Here is a 20955-nt window from a genome sequence, read left to right as displayed (position 1 = left end):
ATATCGCTGTCGAAGGAAGTGATTCTAAAATATTTATAAGAACATTGTTTACAATGAGATTACTCTTACATAATTTAAACAATTTGCGAATTTCCTTGTATCTTATAACAAAACCTTGGCATATTAAATCGAAAATGTAAAGTGATATTAATATTAGAACTTTCTACGTTACTCCGGAAAGGCTCCAAATAATGATTGAGAAATAACGGGTGGTGGCAATTGCATAATGTTCGCGGCAAAACCGATAACCGACATTACGACCTACACGAGCCATAGCTCGCGCGAAGGGTATTAAGGGCAATAACTGAGTAAAAATACACATGGATTTCGTGAATTGTTTAACTTAATTATTTATGATATTGTTTTTTATTAATAAACATTACAAATTAGTCTGTGTTCCTTTTTTAAATTACTTCAAATATCCGGAAACGAGAAATTCCAAAACGTTGATATGATAATAGTAGCATTGTTAAATTCGCCATAAAAAGCTAAGGCGATGCTCTATTAGGTTAGTTGGAAATTTCACAACAAGCCCCACTTTTCTTCTACTAACAACATAATATTACACAGTTAGTCGTCATGAACGCTGCAATTACCAATTGTACAAGATAGTGTCCGTGCATTCAACTCGACAAAAAGCCGCTTATACTTTCACTTTTATCGAGCTTGCGATACAGTTCCGATCGAGGCGGGGAATGTTATTATTAATTATCTAAATAATAATACGTATAATGAAACGTTTTTTCTAATTCACAATTTATTTATGTGGCAAGTCTTTTAATTTATATCTACAGAAACTTAATAATAACTTAACTATAAATTAATATAAATAAATAAATAACAATTAATTTAAATACATAAACATTGCAACATAGATTTGGCATCATTCACACACTGTATTGTCTATATTATGGTTATGGTTTAGATATTAAACTATTTTTAGACAGTCAATCGTTCTTAAAAAGTATACCTGTGCTATTTTTACTATTTTTGAAAATAATTTTACTTATTTTAAATTCACACTTATTTAGAATATAATTATTTATGTTTCTTTTTCGATAAAAAATTGGAATTTTGATTATTTCTTGAAGGCGGGTGATTTATTGGCTTCCATTCGGATTCGATAGGTGTCACATAGGTTGGTTCAACATCTTCTCGATCGATGGATTCATCTCCATCTTTCGCTTCCGCGCCAAAGAAATCTATGATCGGATGGTAGTTGTAGTTTATTCTTTTACCATTAGAAGTGAAATTTTCATTTACTCTACTTTCTTGCGAGTGTTGTGTTGTGCTTACTTTTTCAGTTGTTACCGCGTGGAGTTTCGGAGCTATAGTTACTCTAATTTTGGGTGAGGTGGACATACTGGCTTGACCTATTTCAGGTTCTTCTAAATAATCAATCATCTCGTCACTTGCTTCAATACCGCTGCTAGTGAAAGATTCAACAGCTGATGTTCCCGACGACGATAGGTCGTCTGGTCCTCCAGAAATCTTTTTTCTGATAGGCCTGCGGCTAGGTCTAACCGCGCCTCTCTTGAACTGATTCCCCGTGTTTGAAGTAATCTTGAATTTACTTGTAGGATCTTTCCCAAAAGAAAACGATGAAGTTGCTAACGGTGTAGGGGGCTCTAAATAGCTTGGCAATGTCACCGAGTCAAAACTGTTAGGTAATGGATTTCGGGATGCAGTTGGTCTCCTAGAATTTTTACTTGCTTGATTGAAAGAATCTGGAAAGTATGTATTACCATAAGAATCCATGGGACTTGATGGCGGAAGACTTCCATCATCATTGTCTTTCATTTTGCTGAATGGTTGGCCTGGTATCAAATTCTGACTGTCTGAAAACGGTGGGAAAGGTTCCATGGGTTTATTATGACTGAATGGTGGTGACTTAATGCTCGGCCTTGGGACTGTAGACTGAACGGCTTCAAAGGCATGGTTTCCTTGTTCTGAAGACAAATCTTCTCCAGGGAAATGTTCTGATGAGGTCTCATGTATTCTGTGCCCTAGTGGTGGAAACGAAACGCTGTAACCTTCAATATGACAAGAGCAGCAAGTAGGGACCTGAAAAAAAAAATATTACAACACATGCCTCATTGCCTAGGTGCGAGTTATAAATCTTCCAATTTTCTTATTTCATTCAAAGGAACAACTCTAAAAAATCTAAAGTTTTTAATAACGTAAAGCAAATAAAATAATCCCAATAAGCAAGCACCTACATTGGGGTCACATTTCCAGTTATAAAGGAAACAACTTTTGGAATCGGCCTTCGAGCTACATTAATATGTGATCAAGTAATAGTGCACGCAATATCGAGAGCGAAGTAAATGTTCTAAGGGCTATTACAACATAATTTACATCGTCGATCTTTCTTCGGATAAAACCAATGAGTTAATTTCACGCATGCCCAGTTCACACTCGACCGAAGACGCTCCATAAGTAATTTACATTCAATGACTTTGAAAATGGTGGATCGTTATCATTTCTTCCGTTAACCCTGATTTGTATTCACGTACTATAAAACAGCTTGAGTAGGGCACTAGGAGTAAATTGGAATAAAATTTAGATCAAAAATAATTTGAGATGATCAACTTAACCAATATACATTTATAAATCAATATTTTACTATCAATGCTTAACGCAACTGAAGATTTTGATTACAGTTAATTATTTTTTCTGGCAAGAAATTTCATCGGCTTTTTGTTCCTTTTCACCCCCTTCATTTATTTATCCAGTTTGACCGATTATAGACAAATAAAGTAATTGTAAAACAATGAGTTTCAAATTACCTTAAAAATATCCATGTGAAGGCCATTTTGTTGATCCCATGTTAACAAACGATGGTAATTGTAAACTTGAACGCATTTTGATTTGAAATTGTCTGTTAGGTATGTGCAAGCATCCTTTGGTTTCCTGAAAATAAAACAAGTCATCAGTTAAGTATATTTAATAATGTTTAATATTGTGTCATATTTACAAACTACACCTATGTTGAATGTTAAGATTGGGGGGAAAATAAAAAAAATATTACACACAATAAGCTGACTATTAGAAGTAATTTTTTTATGCCTTCTACCAATGTTAATTTTGACTCATTAACACATTATACAAAAAATTTATTCTTGAAATAAGCATTTTAAACCAATTTTTATTATTTAACATCTATAGTATCTTATCATATAACTAGGAACTCATAATGAGGAAGCCTAGGTACGTATTATAAATACATAGTAATACTATAAAGCTGAAGAATTTGTTTGAACGCGCTAATCTCAGGAACTACTAAACCGATCTTGAAATTTTTAGATATTCTAAACTCAGGAAGTAAGAGGACGTTATATTATTCCTGAGTTCTATAGGCTACTTTTTATCCCGAAAAAATATTTATTCCAGAAAAATTTTTCAAGCGAGCGGAGCCGCAGACAAGAACTAATTACTTATAAAAATGTTAATCAAAATTTTATCTTTTTTTAAATCTTATAAACTTCATAGATAAACTAGAATACTTATGATCGATGTCTCTATCCTAATGTAATAAATTGCAATAGGATTACCTACCTACCTAATTTGTTAAAAACATAACGATGATTGAAATAACAGAAGATGCGATGAACAGAAACCGGTGGATTCTGGAGAAAAATAATCTGCTCTAAATGCAGTACATCTAATGATAACCACAATCCTAATGATGAGGGACAGTCTACAGAGATCTCTTTCTCTGTTTCTCTCTCTCTCTTAATATGTTTCTCTCGAAACATAACTGATAGCTTCAAATATAAAACATCATACACATTTCGATATATTTTAATCAAAATTAATTTCGCTGTCGTTACAAAAGGACAATTGAAATCGTTTCGCCATGTATGCAGCCGATATTGAATTAAACACTTTTTGTCTTTCGTAACATAATGATATAAATTTGGCAACCGATCGCTCGAGATACACAAAGGAAGTCTATTAATCTGTTTCATCACGACTGTCGCTTGCAAAACTACGTCGACTTTACAGGGTTAATCGTCGATCGATAAACTTTTTGAAGTAGTTATTTAGTCATTTATCTAAAGTATGTTATGAGTTATATTATTTAATAAAATAGTATTTTTTTTTAAACTATGCCCGCCATTAGTGACAGCCTCAGCATTTTTACTAAAAAAATAATGGTAGTGCTTTTTATTCACCTTAATTTGAAATTGCAACTCAGATTTATTAGAATTTAAGTAACCAATGTTAATTCGAATTTTTAAAACGTTTCTATATTCAGGCGTGTTTTCTTTAACACTTAATTAACTTAATCACGTAATATACTGTAACTAATTTTATTTTATTTATTTTAGAATGACTTACAAATTATTTATGATTATTGTTTTACAAATGTCTAACCAATGTAGATACAATGCATTGACATAACGTAACAAAAATATGCTACATTATGTCATTGCAGTAATGATTTGAAATTTCTAGTGCGTATCTAATGCCTTATGCGTGTCTCATATAATAATTGTTGATTGTATTATCTAACTTTATATATTCCTATTGTAACAAATATTAGTTTTGAACAATAAAGATATTTTTATAATATCTCAGAAATGTTAATCTTGCTTACTATAAATACGAAAGGTTTTGAAGATGTTACTGGTCTGATTCTGAAAATACTTTCACTAATCGGAAGCTACGTTACAACTAAATACTTTTATGTCGAAAAACATTTCTTCTTAATGTATATAAATAATATTATTTTATTTATAGATTTTATAGCGTTACCTATAATTACCATAATAACCTATTTATTTAGATCTAATAATACTAACTATGATATCATAATTTAAGTGCTCGCATCCATCTTGATGCCAGATGACCACCCATCCAACGTACATTATTTACACTACAAAGGTTTTGCTATTATAAAAAAAAAATATGATAACCCTTCTCGTTTTTGATATTGTGGGATTTAAGACCCGTGTTGACAATGACATTTAATTTATAGAAAAAAAAATTGTTCCTAATTTAAATAAGTTGGACGATTTCAAGACTGGTTACGCCATTTATGAACTGCTAGTAAATTTCGAAGTAAATCTATATATAGTTTGATAACTCTTAGTGCAATTATAAGTAAGTTCATTGCTTATTTGGCTCTAAATGACACACAACTAGCAAATATTTATTTTAGTTCTGAACATTACAAAATTGATAACTAGATTAAGAACGACGCGGGGTCGTCAGGTTTTTTAATCTCGAGTAATTATTTACTATTTCTTTTACCTAAAATACATATGTTAACCTGACTTAGGTCGGCTTTTACAAGCACATGGACTTTCGGGTGACACACACAGTCCCTTGAAATTCTGGTTACGGACCTTGGCTCAGGACGGCTACTGGGCGAGGATGAAACATCTACGATTATGGGATAAAACGAACTATTTATCCGTTACCGTTATTGGTTAGCACGCAGGCCGGAGCTATTAGAGAGATCGGCGGGACGGGGAACGTGGGTATGTCCACGGCGGCGCCGACGGGACTGCGATCTTGTGGAGCGTATGAGTTTTAACAAGTTGTTCCTACGGCGAACTATTGCTAAGATTAGTGACAAAGTACGTGGAAATTTCTTTGCCTGGCCATCATCTTTATTAGGCTGCATGGAACTTTTGTTGATCTCTAATTTAATGAATAAATCTCTCCTAGAGCCCTCCTTCTCCACGGAGCCAATTTCAACGGAGATCAGCCAGGTTCGCAGAAGACATTATAGTGCACAAGTTGGTGCGTAATACACAGATGCACTCCCTATTCCATATGAGGGAATCTCAGATTCTGGTGAGACAGCAATCCGATGTGACTTTTTTCATATCTATAATTATGAAATACATGGATGCATACTATTCTGCGTACATGCGGTATAAAATTTTACGCAAAATTTTTATTGCTTTGAAATTTACGAGATTAGCTTGCCATTCTCCTGATGTTAAGCGATACAACCGCCCATAAACAGTACAAACACCATCCAACATCGTGAAGTACAAAGTATTGATTGGTATTCCACTGCGTTTGCCATCCTTAGACAAGAGATGTTAAATCTTATTATATAGAGTAGTTCTTCAAACAAGAACACATCAGTAACAACACACTGCTGCTTGGCGGTAGAAATAAAAAATATTGCCGTGGTACCTTCCCAGGCGGACTCTCACATATGAGAGACCTACCACCAGTAAAAATTAAATGTTTAGTAATTTACTTACAAACACTTTTCCAATCTCAGAGTTTGTGTATGTTCGCCAGTATTGACGATGTATTTCCACTGTCCTGATGTGGCTCTCGCTCGCTGCGGCCTCGCGTACTTGACAGTGCTTGGACACATAAAACCTGCTTCACCAGCGCTAGCAAAATCTCGGTTCGCTGTATCGCCACGTCTGGAAGAATGATGGTAATTAATTGTAAGTATTGTGAGAAAATTCACAAAGAATACACACATGATTTTTTAGAAAAGTCAGAGGTGTGTGCCCTTGAGATTTGAACCTGCGGACATTCGTCTCGGCAGTCCGTTCCACACCCAACTAGGCTATCGCCGCTCTTTGTGAATTTATCGTTCGCTTTAACGGTGAAGGAAAACATCGTGAGGAAACCTGCACATCTGAGAAGTTCCCTACAGGAATTTCGAAGGTGTGTGAAGTCTACCAATCCGCACTAGGCCAGCGTGGTGGACTAAGGCCTAACCCCTCTCAGTAGTAGAGGAGGCCCGTGCTCAGCAGTGGGCAAGTATATAATACAGGGCTGATATTATTATTATTATTATTTATTGTGAGAAAAAGCGGCGCCAGCCTAGTTGGGTATGGAACGGACTGCCGAGATAAATATCCACAGGTCCAAATACCAAGCGCACACACCTCTGACTTTTCTAAAATTACCAATATGCGTATTATCTTGCTATAACGGTGAAATGTATGGTAAGGAAACTTGGATATCTGAGAAGTCCTCTATAGCAATTTTTAGGGTGAGTGAAGTCTATCAATCCGCACTTGGTTTAGAGTTTATGAAACAGAAAGTGAAATTTGCTTGTGTCGTCATTTGGTTGTGCAAAGAAGGGCTTTAGAAGATATATATTTTTTATTGTATTAGTAGACCTGATACTTTTGGTTAAGCGACACATTATCACCTTTTATCTGTGGAGAAAAATCTCGTTGAAAAAAGCATGAAGGTCTTTAAAGTGTTATAATTACCTGTTAGAAACCAAGTAATGATCAGCTGTATACTTGGATTCTTGTCCAGCCGTGACTCCGTCAATAGCGCCTTCTCCAGGATCCTTGAAGTCAGCTAGCAGTGCGCCCGCAGCTGCCTTATTCCGTCTTATGGACTGGACTATTGCTTCACTGGAACATACACACAATTAAATAGTCATAATAATATACTATATAGTGTCGAAAAATGGGATGAAAGACGAAAAACATAGATGGTGGGCTTTGTTAGGAACCCGGCTTTCTTCAGTCACACTCCCTTATAACCTATCCTCTCTAGAATTTTCCTTCAATTCTTTCCCAATCTATCCTTTGTTTCTGATTTGTAAGAGATCATTCTTAGAGAAAAGACAACCTATCCTTATATTATTTACATAGTATGTATCTATGGGTCGTACTAGCCCATCTTAGCTTTTGGTAGGATCTTGAAATTTTGAGATATTGAACTATTTAATAAACACAACTTGAGCAGTCATTTGAGCGCCTGTTTTTTGCTAAGCCGACGCAGTTTAAGAAACAAAACTCACCTGTTAAAATCACTTATATCACGTGACTTAAGATATCATTGCAGATGTTATTGAGGAGTGCTTAATCAACAGTGGCTATCTTAAGCTGTTGACTTTAACCTAACAGCTCAGCTAATATCGCAATTAAGAGAGAGAAACTGAGTGCCTTCCAATACAGCTCTATGTAATTTTTTCCTTAATTGATGAAATGTAGAGTTGTCACTCACGTTGGATAATCATCTGAATTCAAACACAGCGTGTTGGTGAAGAGCTCGCATTTCGTAGGCTCTGCCGTCGTGGGCAGCTTCCTTGCGGGTATCGGTCTGCGTCGGATTGGCGAGAGAGATGGCTCGGCTGTAGTGCGGCGGGTTGCTGGTGGTAACATTGGCTTCAGTGGGAAAGTACCGCGGCGAATTAGACTGTCTGGAAAGTTGTTAATGAAATACTATGTATATATAGCATTACTTTTCCCAATTTTATACTCGTCTCCACTAGCTTTTTATGTTTGAAATATAAATATTTTAGGTATAAATACGTATTTATTGTACACCTCAATATTATGGGACAATAAATAATATTATGATGTGGATACTTCCTGTCATCCATATCATAATATTGAGACTTATGTGTTATTCTAAGATCAGAATAGTAGATCTATTGATATACCACTCTTTAGGGTGGGTACTTGCCGCCCCACGGCACCAGTCGAAGACAAAACACAAAAAGGTAATTTAAAAAAATAAGTATCACACGCTTCCCTTGGCAAGTTACATGCGAAAAAAGTAAAAAAAGACTCATTATGCCGCCCCCTAAAATTGCCGCGCGAGTCGAGCGGTTCCCTTCGCCCCAACTACTCTAAGACGCTTCTGTATATTATGTATACCAGTGGCAAAGGATCCATATAACCCGATTCTTGCTGGCTTACCTTTCATAATTATGTAAATTAGAATTATCATTAGAACGATTTGCAGACTACATTCATGCATATTAGTAGGTACTTATATTTATGAATATGTACTGTTCATGTATGTCATGTGTAGGGTTCCTTTTCAGAAAATTGCACCCTTCGCATTTATTATCACTATTTGCATTAAAAAAAAAAGTAAAGGTATCTTACAAAAATATAACTCACTTTTCCTATCAGTGTATCTATTTAAAGAACGTAATTTCTCAGCCACGGGAAGATCTTGCGCCAGGGTCTGGTTCGTGGAGTCCGCCATCAAATCCAAAGTGGAATTGTCGGGTAAACTCCTCGAGAGTGATACAATCCTAGTCCTCAATATAGATGGCGTTGTTCCAGCTTCTGTAGTCGTTGGGTATCTTGATGCGTTTCGCTGGAAAATTAAACAAATTCATAATTATTGTATAATAGCTATTGCTTGACTACGTGGGACCATTTGCAGGTATATTACTCCCAATAAGTATTTTATTCGGATGAAAAAGTAATTAAATATCACCCAAGGCCGTCCAGTTATTTCATCGTTTACTTCTAACAAACATCCCAGCTTCTGCATCGCATTTAGTAATACTAGGTTTTGTTTAATGCTCAGTTATGAGAGAAGTGTCTGGATGAGTTAGTGAGAAATATTATGGATCAATTGCAAATATGGAGATTATAATGATAAATTGAAGTGTTTATTAGTAATTGGTTAATAGTTTTTGTAGTGTAGCAATAAAAATTATATTCGTTAGTTTTTACCCCATCCTATTTTTACCAGAAGTTTCTAGTTTTCCATGCATTCTATTACTTACATTCGCTATTGTATCAGTGTTGTTCAAGTCAGTTTTGTGTTCTTCTATAGCTGTTCTGTTTGGTAGTGTTCTTGGAGGTATGATCCTCCGCGTGCGGTGTTTCGTTGTATCATGAGTTGTGCTTTCAATGTCCTCTGTTTCCTCTACGAACGACCGTCTGAGCATTTGTGGTGTCGGTGAGACCTGCTTTAACTCTTTGCCGGGGCTTACCGCGCGACGGAACAGATTGGCAATGTCGAGGAGAATGGGGAGCATTAGCTCGGTGGTGTTGCCGTTGTCGCCGAACATTGACCTCACCTGGAATGAACATTTTATCATTATTAATAATGTGAGGGTGCGCAAGTATACAATAGTCTTCTAAACAATATAAAACATAGTAAATCAATGGAGATGTTTAATATAAGGCTAAGAAAATTTGTGAGGGAAGAAATATCTTAAATAAATGTAAAAATTTATTGAGCTAAGCATAGTTTCTAAATAACTTTAATTTACGAACATTCATTGTAAGTGGAAATCTTGTCTTTAATGAGTAAATAAATTCTCTAAGCCTAGTTATTTTTTATAATGTGCGACTAATGAACCCACTCTAGGAGATAATCGAGTGGAGTTCAGATACAGTGTTGACTGACAGGGGATGTTTATCTCTTGCTAATCGTCACAATTATAATATGCAGGCCTGTTTAAAAAAGGGCTGATGCCAGAACGCAACACTACCGTGGGCCGCTAAAACCAGAATTTACACGAGGATAAAATATACCTGGCCGGTCGTTAATTAAAGGCAAATAGCAACATCAAACAAGTGAAGATGTAAATTCGTCCGACTCCATAATCCAGTGATGACGCAGATGTATAATTAAAATGTTTATCTACCGCCATTTTCAATGAACGATCTTAATCGCTTTTTTGATCTATCTCAAAAATGGACCAATTAGAACAGTTTTATTTATGCTTACAAATAACTTATTTTGATTGGTTCATTCTCGGAATCGGATTGAAGATTGAGATTGGGCTCGTTTATTAAAAACGGCTGTTAGATAACCTCCTACATTTTGAAGAAGAACAGATTGAAGAAAAGTTTTAGTATGGCTTATAATTGACTTATACTTCGTGATAACCAAAAGGATGTCGCTCAGACTAGTTCATCTACTTTTAAAAAGTAGCTATTTTTATTAGGAAGATTTCGAAATATTTAAAAAAAGTCTCAAATTTCTCGCTATCGACCTAATAGTATAAAACATATGTAAATTTATAAAAGACGAACATATTTTAATAATTTCTATTAATTAATTTTGAAAAAGATACATTTTAACACACATGGAAAGATGAAATTCGAATCTGCCTTTCTTTGAATTGGAATGAGTATAATATTAAAATATTCTCTTTGCCACATTTTATTATCTATAAATATAGCAAAATATTTTATTTCTATCGTCAAAGTTTTACATTATTATAATAAATAATACTAGCTTTTGTTCGCGGTTTCGCTCTCCTAAGTTTTCCGGAATAAAATCCTATCCAAACCCAAACTGTCTCCATACCTAAGTTCATCTTAATCCGTTCAGTAGTTTCTGACTTTAACGCGTTCAGGCAGACAGATAGACGCGGCATGGAGACTTAATATGTAAGAATGTATTAAAAAAATGTGTAATATCCTAAAGTTAAGTTTAGACTACCAAGTACTCGCAGCAATATATTGCGCTAGAACTTCCAGATGCGTTTACAATTTGTATTTGTATGTTTGTTTTTGTATATTTTAATAATTCTATACACATGCAACTTGCAAGTCCTACAGTCTTAAAAATTACAGAATTTAATTACCCGTGATATACACGGTAAAGTTCGCTTGCGCAATCAACTACTGTAAATTTTCTTTCTAACCTAAACCTAAATTAATACTAACATAGAAATAAAATAGCCAAGTATAATACCAAAAATGCAGCGCAAATTATATTTCTTATTTCTTGAATTGTAAAATTAATACCAATAATATTGTAGATAAATTTTAAATTAATCAATTTGTATTATTAAATTGTATTATCCCACACAACTACAAGTGCAAAGCAATAAATTTAAACGATAAATAATAAATGACCCACTATAACTGCTCGTAATCCGTTACAATAAAGTACAATGTGAAATACTAGAACTCATTCTCATGGCCGTGACAATACAATTATCTTTACGAACGTATTAATTAAGATAAAGATATTGTATAACAATGAACATTATATATTATTTTTTGTGGGAATAAAAATTATATCATTTGCGCATAATGCGATGACCTTTAATTAACGCTTGAACAGAATAAGTGAAGTAATAAACGTAACGTACGGCAATAAAATTAAGGTTAATTTAAACATTACAAGTTTTAAAACCCCGACTAGTGATCTATGTAAGTGTGCACGTGCCAAGATTAGCTTGTGTTTATCCTGTTCCACCAGGCCGGCATAATAGGGGACCGGCCTGTGTTCGATTTTGTACATTATTCTTTATGTAATGATTGATAATACGATAAAGAAACCCTCCTGCGAAAACTGCATTAAAATTGGTTAAAAAATAATCCAGTAATTCATATTTCAAATATTACTATGTGCCGAAGTGGGCGCGAAGTAGGGATATCGCTTCATCTCTATCTTTCGCACGCGTCGCAATGCCCGATGACGTCACACGTGGGTATTGCGCCTCTTTTCTGTTTCTTGTTACTTACCCCTTCTACCGAAATTAAAAGACTTATAACTTGTTGATTTTTTACCGGATTTAAATAATTCTTTCTGTGTTATAATTTATATAACGTAAATATTTGATAATAATAAAGAACAAAAATGAGTCCGGTCGCCTATTGTATCGACTGTCGAGGGGTAATCATCATCAATCGACATTCTCATTTACTATCAGATGCAGTTGGGTCTCTTTGCTGTGCACATATACATATAATAAACGAGTAAGAATGATCTGTGGATTGACTATAATGTATCACTTGAATATCTTAGGCAATTTTATGATGCCAGCATAACATTTAATTGCCTCTCTGCTCTAGTTATAATTTGGTTGGACTGTGAAACCGGAAAATTGGTTTATCGTTTAGTTTGGGTTTCCTAGAATTAAAAATGAATATTTGACATGCAAATACAAATTGAAAAAAATATGTAAGTAGGTTGAAAATAACTCGTCATAACATTTTTATGAGGACCTGATGTATATTCTAATAAGCTCTATTGTAAAACTAAAGCTGATGGTAATGTCGTTTTGAAAACTAAATCACAATCGAGATGTTGGCTATTAATCTAATATATTGAGTTGATAAACAACTGGCCTACTATCTTGGCTCAAGTCTTGAATAAGGCGACATAATTATATGGACTGGCATGGATATTCAATAATCTCTCGTCTATCGATACGATATCTAGACGCCGTTCCACTTACTATCAAGTTAACTAGAGTCACTTTACTGTGCCCTTTTAAAAAAATCTTAGGAATAAGTTTGTGTATTTTACAGTTTTATATAAAAAGCGGCGCTAGCCTAGTTGGTTGTGGAACGGACTGCCAAGGCGAATATCCGTAGGTTCAAATCCCAAGAGCACACACCTCTGATTTTTCTAAAAATATATGTGTGTATTCTTTATGAATTATCGCTTTCTTTAACGGTGAAGGAAAACATCGTGGGGAAACCTGCATACCTGAGAAGTTCTCTATAGAAATTTCGAGGGTGTGTAAAGTCTCTACCAATCCGCACTAGGCCAGCGTGGTGGACTAAGGTTTAATCCCTCTCAACAGTAGAGGAGGCGCGCGTCCAACAGTGGAAGAATATATAATACAAGGCTGATATTATATTATACACTTTTGTATGGGTTGCGTTTCATTCGATTCTTAAGACCATCTCAAAACTAGTAAGTATAAATGCCGACGAGTCTATATAACTCGATTCCTACCGGCTTCCCTTTATGGAACTAATTATTTAAACGATTTGTAGACCGCGTTAATTCATATTAGTACCTATAGGTTGCGTCGGGTTTCCTTTTGGAAAATTTCGCCTCTCGCCACTAGTAAGCATTGTCAGCATCCTTAGAAAGCTGTCCTCAGTTTACATAATATCCATTCGTACTCTTATGTATAATTCAATGCAGTGCAAAGTTGCAGAAAACAGTAAGATCTGGCGAAAACGAATGTCGATCTCGTATGACGTAACTGGTCGAGTTTACGTCTGCAGTGTTATACTAAAGAGTGAAAGTTTTATAAAACGAAAGCGGCCGGTGACATTGACTTTGAGAGTGTTTTGATCTATAAAACAATTGTTTAAAAACATTTTTAGAATTTTTTTTTAAACTGAAAAATTAATTCCTTTTCCAATCCCTATTCCTTCTTTCGATAATGTAAATATAATCCTGAATCAACATTTCCTATCAGATGATTTTTATTTACTATTAGTTGACCCACTTGCTTAATTACCTTTACCACACAATACATAATGTATTCAATATATGCCGTCGTTTAAAAAATAGGAAAACAAGCATTTAAAAAAACAAATTACTTTAGTACATAACTAAGGCAATAAAATGAGATAGTTAATAAAAAGAAAGTTAATAAGTAGTTTCACTAAATAAAAATATATTTTAACACGTGATTTCTAGAAACTGGTTTCTATTGTGGTTAGAGAAGAGATAACGTTTTATAATGTTACCGATGATTGCATAAATTCTAATTTTAATACGTCTATAGATGCATAAATTTGTTAGAAGTTCATATTAATTTAGAGTTCCTATTATCTCAATTATCTTATGTATAAATGCTATAACATGAAATGTGGCTATAAAAATGGAACAATAAATACTTTAAAATAAAATAACATATTTTTTTTATTAATAAAATTAATTTCAAATCATGAAATACTCAACTATAATTTAAAGCAATATTTTTAAAATGAAAATAAATCTACATTTTTTTACAATTTTACTGTTACTAACCCCAAACAAAAGTACCGAAAACATGAAATTCTCAAACGTGTTTTTAAGTTAATAGCCTAAACGGCGACCGAATTTACTGACACGCGACGACAATTTCCGACACGTACAATGAATATTAAACTAGTGCTTTTACTCGTATGTGTATTGTGTAATTGTTTTTATGTATGCGGACGTTTCCAAAATTTTCATCTTTTATTTTGTAAATATGAGCTGCATTTTTTTATATTGAGTTGCATTTAAAGTATGATTAATTGTTGCCTCAAACTGTAGAATTACAGCAAGTATTTTCATAACAAAAAATATGAAAATCACCTGATGGTAAGTGACCGTTGGTTATAAAACCACGAATGCATGGGACACTTGTTTGTGGTAGGATATATTTTATATCCGCTCGGATAGCGACTATCGTATACTATGTTACTCGCCATAGTGTGTTGCCAACGTTAGTGTGTCGCGTTCCGGGATCAGTCTGTGTATATGCGGTTCCAACAGGCCGGCATAATTGTGCCAATTGCCGAGGGATAATCCACCAGTGGACCCCACTTCACTTACCATCAAGTGCAATAAGATCACTTTATCGTGCCCGTATTTTATTTATATATTTTATTTAAATTAAGTAGATAGTATGGCCCATGGAATATGTAATAAAAATCATAAGCTAATCCAGATACCCATGTGATAATGATAGTTGGTGATAATCAATAAATATTCATGTACGGAATAGTTGGTGTTCAGCCGCGTGCATCGTGTGGATTCCGAGAGCTCCGACCGAGTTGATACGATGAAAGCGAGCTGCTGTGTTATTATTTTATATTTTTTTTACTAACGGTAATAAATTATGTATTAGTTAAGTCAACATAAATAAATATTTAACCTCGATTGAAGTCGACAGTCTGAAAACAGTTTTTTGGATGCTCGTTATATAAATATTACAATCATCGTATGTTTATAAACATTTTTAGTGGATATAAACGATTTGATAAGTTTGTTAAGAGTTATATACTATCAGTCTTACTTATAAAAATTTCGCAAAGCTATACTTAGTTAAAACACAAATTTATTCGATCAGCTGTAGGGTCAAATCCCGCCATCTTGCCTTAATAAGGTTTAAACTTGGAAACCGGCGATGTTTTTGACAGCTATTTAAGCATTTCTTAATCACCTCTTAACGCTAAAACAAATTTATAAGTAAACTGTATATATGCTAACAACTGCTCATATCATTAAAGTATAAGAGACTAGTAAACAATGTTTTAAAATTTAAAATTTCCAAATTTGAAATCGAGAAGTTTATTTACGTCCATATAAATATTTTTTTATAATAAACCAGGTGAGAATATTCACTTGGTAACAAAAAAAGGAGCCCGTCTCCTCTCGGTGGGTTTGCATGGATATGTTTTTTTTATGTTTACTATTATTTACAATTGGTTGTACATGAAACAACTTATTATTAATGAATAGGTACAATAAATTATATAATATTTAAATACAAAAGATTAATGAAAGCAATTGTTTAAGACGTGTAATGTTTATACAATAAGAATGAATTTGACTTTGATAGTTAGCGCAGAGGCAAACATACTTTATTGAGTTCTAACAAATATAATTGCTAGTGGTAGGATATATTTTATATCCACTAGGATAACGAGCACTGTACACAAGTTGTTAAAACCCGCCATTGTGGCTCACATAAGTGTGTCGCGTTCGAGGATAAGCTTGTGTATATCTGGCTCCAACAGGCCGGCATAATTGTGTCGACTGTCGAGGGGTAATCATCAGGCGGCAGTCGACATTCTATTGGACTCCACTCACCATCAGGTGCAGTGGGGTCCGTTTATTATGTATAATATTTGTTATATTCCTTATAAATACAGATTAAATGTAACCCAGCCAAAACCGAGCCTCTAATCTATAGAAAACTAGATAAATTTAATACTGAAATATCGAATACAAAAGAATTGCAGATCTCATTTCATGTTCAATTAAACGAATTAAACAGATTTATCTCGCATTTTATTTTAATTTCATTGTAAATGTTTCGAAAAATTTCAAGGTTCGTGAACAGAAGCAGGTTGAATAGATTGCCTAAAACACTTATTTTCATTAAAAAATATATATCTTTCATTTACACATTTTTCTTGCGGAAGGCCAATTTCGTTTTTCTTTTATATCAGTTGTATCGAAATCGTTTGTAAGTTCAAAACACATTTTTTGTACAAAAATAGAAAAACAAAACAAAGTTAAATAAGATTTTTTTTCATTTTAGCTATGAATACAAAACTATTGACAAATACAAATATTCATTATTTTAATCTAAAACCCAGTAATTGACATACTGAATAACTCATTTTCATTTCAATAAGACACTCGTTTAATGACATAAATATATTTTCATGCGAATTTGTGACTTTCAATTATTTCACTATCGACGTAATTAATTTTCCATTAACGCATTCATCGGAAACATTTCCTAAGTTTCCAAAGCAGACATGATTTGTTTCACATAACTAATTGCGACTAGAGAAACGGAAGAGCAAAAAGTCGATAACCGTGCGAAGCAATTCTCTCGATTGTGTCGCAAACAACAAGTGGAGCATTTTTGTCGGCCGCCACTGTATTGTTCGGACAGACTGCTTGAGCAGTTTCATATCATTATCGTCGATAACAAATCTGTTTTCACTTCACTTGGTATTGTATCGCTTTTGTTCTGGCATGATTAGAAAATCTCCGGTGGATTAAGTGTGTCTTAGTGATTTTGTTTCGGAATTGTTGTTAGATTCATAATAATGTGCAAATATTATTATCTTTCTTTTGCCATAGCGAAAGTTTGTAAAAATATTTGTATTTTTGTTGGAAATAAACGCAAAAACAATTTAATGGATTTTAATGGGATGGTAAACTAAATCCTAGATTAACACATACTTTATATTCTTAATCATACTCTTACTATAATGGAAAGTTTGTGAAAATGTTTGTTAGAAGTAAACGCAGAAACAACTAAATAAATTTTGATGAAATTTGGCACATGGGTAAACCACATCCTAGATTAACTCATAGGATACTTTGTTTAGGTAATCTGCTATCATATAATGTTTTAGGGACTTTTATAGCGGGAAGAGCTTTTCACGTGGACGAAGCCATGAACAAAACTCTGAACAAAAAAATATAAAACGTGATAAAGGAAGATAATTTTTAATTTCACTCTACTTGTATGATTAATATCATTAATAACAAGAGTTAAGTGTTTATTGTTTTACGGCATTGACGTTAAACATAAATATTTTGAGTTATCACTATATGAATGGATATTCAGATATGTGTACCGCGCTTTATCAACAATTTCAAGTTACCAGTATCTACTTATCAATTAAGAATTAAATATGAAAGCGAATCTTATTTTTTTACAAAATGCATGAATTCCTCAATTCATATCGTTTAATTGCTTATACGACTAAATATTGCACTACAACGACAAATCAAACAGAAGCTCGCTTTCGTTTTTCACCCATACGCCTATGTAAATGTGGTTTGAAAGTAACTGTGTGGCGGATACACCGTTATTCCAAATTGTAATCAGAATTATATGTGATGGCTTATATGTCATGTTTTAATCCTGGTATTAAAATATGAAAACGTAATAAAATTACAAGATTATTATGCCTAAGTAAAACTGGACAAAAAATATCAGCTGTTGTCATGCTATCTTCCTTACTGCTATTTTTTATAAACAAGAAAGCAGTACAAGTCTCTCTGAAACCTTGTTCATATCATAAAATTGTAACAAGCCGATGTCTGTACATTATAGATATTGAAGAAAAATTTATGTGTGGGATCTTTGTTAGAGCTACAAACCCAAGACAAAAGTTTTTAGAATTTTAGTTTTTGTCTGTATGTTTACACATATCACGCAAAAATAACTGCAAGGAATTTAATGCAGTTTTCTCTTGTGTTTTGCTAGTAATTTAATTTGAAATATAGGAAAAACATTTTCACGCAAGCGGAACCGCGCGCAAACGCTAGTAAATAAACGTAATGGCATTGTACCAAGCAGATATATACATATATTATTAGCAACCGGATACAAAATTATTCACTTTCGTGAAAAAGGATAACTGCTTTGGTGGCGTAGTTATGATGTGTGTGCGGATATGGCTCTGAAGTCTTGGGTTCGAAACCCAGGTCCGGCAAAGTGATTTTGGATTGTTCTGCTCAGTACTGCTCGGTAATACCACGCACGTGATACAATTAGGCCAACGATACAATTTAGTTAATACATACTTAGCTGAATTTAATTAAAATAGAATATATATCGCCTCTTGGTATAGTAGTAATGTACATTTATTTTTACTCCAGGACGTCTCAAGTTTTTGATTCCCAAATTACACAACACTTTGTATTAGCTTTTCGAACAAAATTTGACAATGAATCTGCAGAAGATTAAGGCAAAAACATTTGAAATACTAATCGGATACAAATATGACACAACAATTAACGTGCAGACGTTGAAATTTTAGGGAAATACAAACCTTATTGAAGAAGGTTTTTAAGTAAAAACAAAAATATTCTATATTTATGTTTTATTAAATTAAAAAAATAAACCTTAATAAAGCCTTAATAAAAAAATATTTTATTTACAAACCTCGGACAACAATTTTATTAGTATAAATAACTGATTAGGTATTTACGCAATATACAACTTAAACCATAATAATCGATTTTAGAGAAACTTTTGTAAATCGATTTTATTCCGTTTTGTAAAATCAATGTATTCAAATAAAATAACCATACCTGTGTAAGATTCATAGGTGTCCTTCCAGGTGGAGTGGTAACTTGACTTGCAACCAGAGATGCGAGTGCCACCCGTTGAGGTCCAGACATTGCCCTTATGATGGGCAGAATTTGGGCAAATTTTCCCACATGATCCTTCCGGTCCAGCGCTCTCAGCACAGCATCTCTGACCATCCCTTCTTTATCTCGCAAATTATTAGAAGACTTGTAGTTTTTTACTAACGATCTTCTGGTAGTCATCTCAAAAAGGTCGTCCAAAGCATCGCTCTCCAAGGAGTCTAGATTGTATTGAGGTCGGTGGGAATTGGTGACGCCTGTGGGCTTCACTATTATGACGGGAGGTTTAACAACGGCCTGGTAGCGTCTCGACTCTTGGGCTATCATTACTTCATCACTACCGAAATTAAAGTCATTGAAAAAATTTTCCGATCTTACCAAAGTAACTAACAACAATAATATAAATTTATAAAAACACGCCATTTTGATTTTTCTAATAAACTAACATTATTTAATCACTTATCACATATGAAAATCTAACATAATTGCGAACACATATTTTTTGTATAAATATAGTAGCGCGTTGATGTCTAATGTATGACGATGCGCGGGCGCAGCGTTCGCCGATTTACCGCAGAGTGGACGCGTGCGGAATCCCCACACACGCGTACGCTGTAGATGTACTCTCTCATCTCATACAAGCGTAGTCAGATATTACCGGAACTTGCGACTTTCACCTTTCGTAGAGGTCGTTCGTGGTCATTTGATAGCTATTGTACTTATCACACAATAACTTCTAATAGTATTACATTAACAGAATTCAACTGGTTTGCAAAATTATGTTTGCGGTTACAAAAATCATTACACATTACATTACATATTTTCACATTCACGCATTTTATCTCCGTACTCCGTTTCGTGATGTGATGAGGGTGAGCCTATCGCCATATCGGACGAAAATTCCAGAGTCTCGAAAGAAAAATGAGAAAAAAAAATGTAGTAAACCTCACCCTCCTCCTAACCCTGTCATAATTAAATTAGTGGCCGGATTACAATTATGTTGATATCTTAATTTGTTACTATCGCCATCTACAAAAATCCGAAATTCAACGGGAAAATGAAAACGAATAAGTTTATAAATCCCATTCACAACTGCAATAATAAATTGGTTTTAGGACCTACAAGTACAACGATGTGATGTACAAATCGATCATGATAATCCAATTTGCACGGAGGCTTTCACACTTACCATTATTACGATAGCTATTCACACGCCGTCATTGGATATTTGTTACAGACGTAACATTTTCTAGAAAAGTTAACAGATGTTCAAGAGCGACTTTAATTTTTCCCACATCAAAACATGTTACTTACTTGTGGTAGATCTTTTATATGTGAGAGTCCGCCTGGGTAGGGTACCACCATAAAGTCTGTGTCTGTCAAGCAGTAGTGCGTAGTTCGTCTCGTCATTCAAAGCAACAAAAAAAATCAATGACTGCCTCGGTGTCGTGGTTGTATTGCATGCGAGATATGACCACCGTTCTGAGGTCCCGGGTTTGAATCCCTAGTCGGTAAAAATTCATCGCATTTTTCTTCTCAGTATCAGCCTGGAGTCTAGAATTTGTGCCCGATATGCATCCTATTACATCATGGAATGTAACAAGCATGACAAAAAATAAGTATCTTAAACCCTAAAATATTATAAAATACAAAGTAAGATCCAGTAAG

The 20955-nt window shown here is 34.0% G+C and overlaps 1 protein-coding gene across 1 annotated transcript; it reads right to left on the bottom strand.

The window, feature by feature from the left end:
• Window positions 1-774: 774 nt before the first annotated feature.
• Window positions 775-19854, bottom strand: LOC115449625 (neurotrophin 1). Its single transcript, XM_030177488.2, has 8 exons — window positions 19231-19854; window positions 9482-9778; window positions 8862-9063; window positions 7957-8152; window positions 7209-7358; window positions 6231-6401; window positions 2790-2913; window positions 775-2064 (listed from the first exon to the last, which is right to left on the bottom strand). Exons 1-8 carry the CDS (start codon window positions 19708-19710, stop codon window positions 1039-1041), a joined length of 2646 nt encoding a protein of 881 aa, XP_030033348.1. The 5' UTR covers window positions 19711-19854; the 3' UTR covers window positions 775-1038.
• Window positions 19855-20955: the final 1101 nt, after the last annotated feature.

The sequence above is a fragment of the Manduca sexta genome, chromosome 26 (assembly GCF_014839805.1).
Source record: "Manduca sexta isolate Smith_Timp_Sample1 chromosome 26, JHU_Msex_v1.0, whole genome shotgun sequence".
In the NCBI taxonomy this organism is placed as follows: Eukaryota; Metazoa; Arthropoda; class Insecta; order Lepidoptera; family Sphingidae; genus Manduca; species Manduca sexta.
This window is presented reverse-complemented; position numbering and strand designations above follow the sequence as displayed.

Coding starts and splice junctions, on each gene's coding strand:
- LOC115449625 (XM_030177488.2), bottom strand. CDS start 19,710: ATGGCGTGTTTTTATAAATTTATATTATTGTTGTTAGTTACTTTGGTA. Junction 9,779..19,230: donor CACCTATGAATCTTACACAG/GTATGGTTATTT, acceptor TGTTCATTCCAG/GTGAGGTCAATGTTCGGCGA. Junction 8,153..8,861: donor TAGATACACTGATAGGAAAA/GTGAGTTATATT, acceptor ACAACTTTCCAG/ACAGTCTAATTCGCCGCGGT.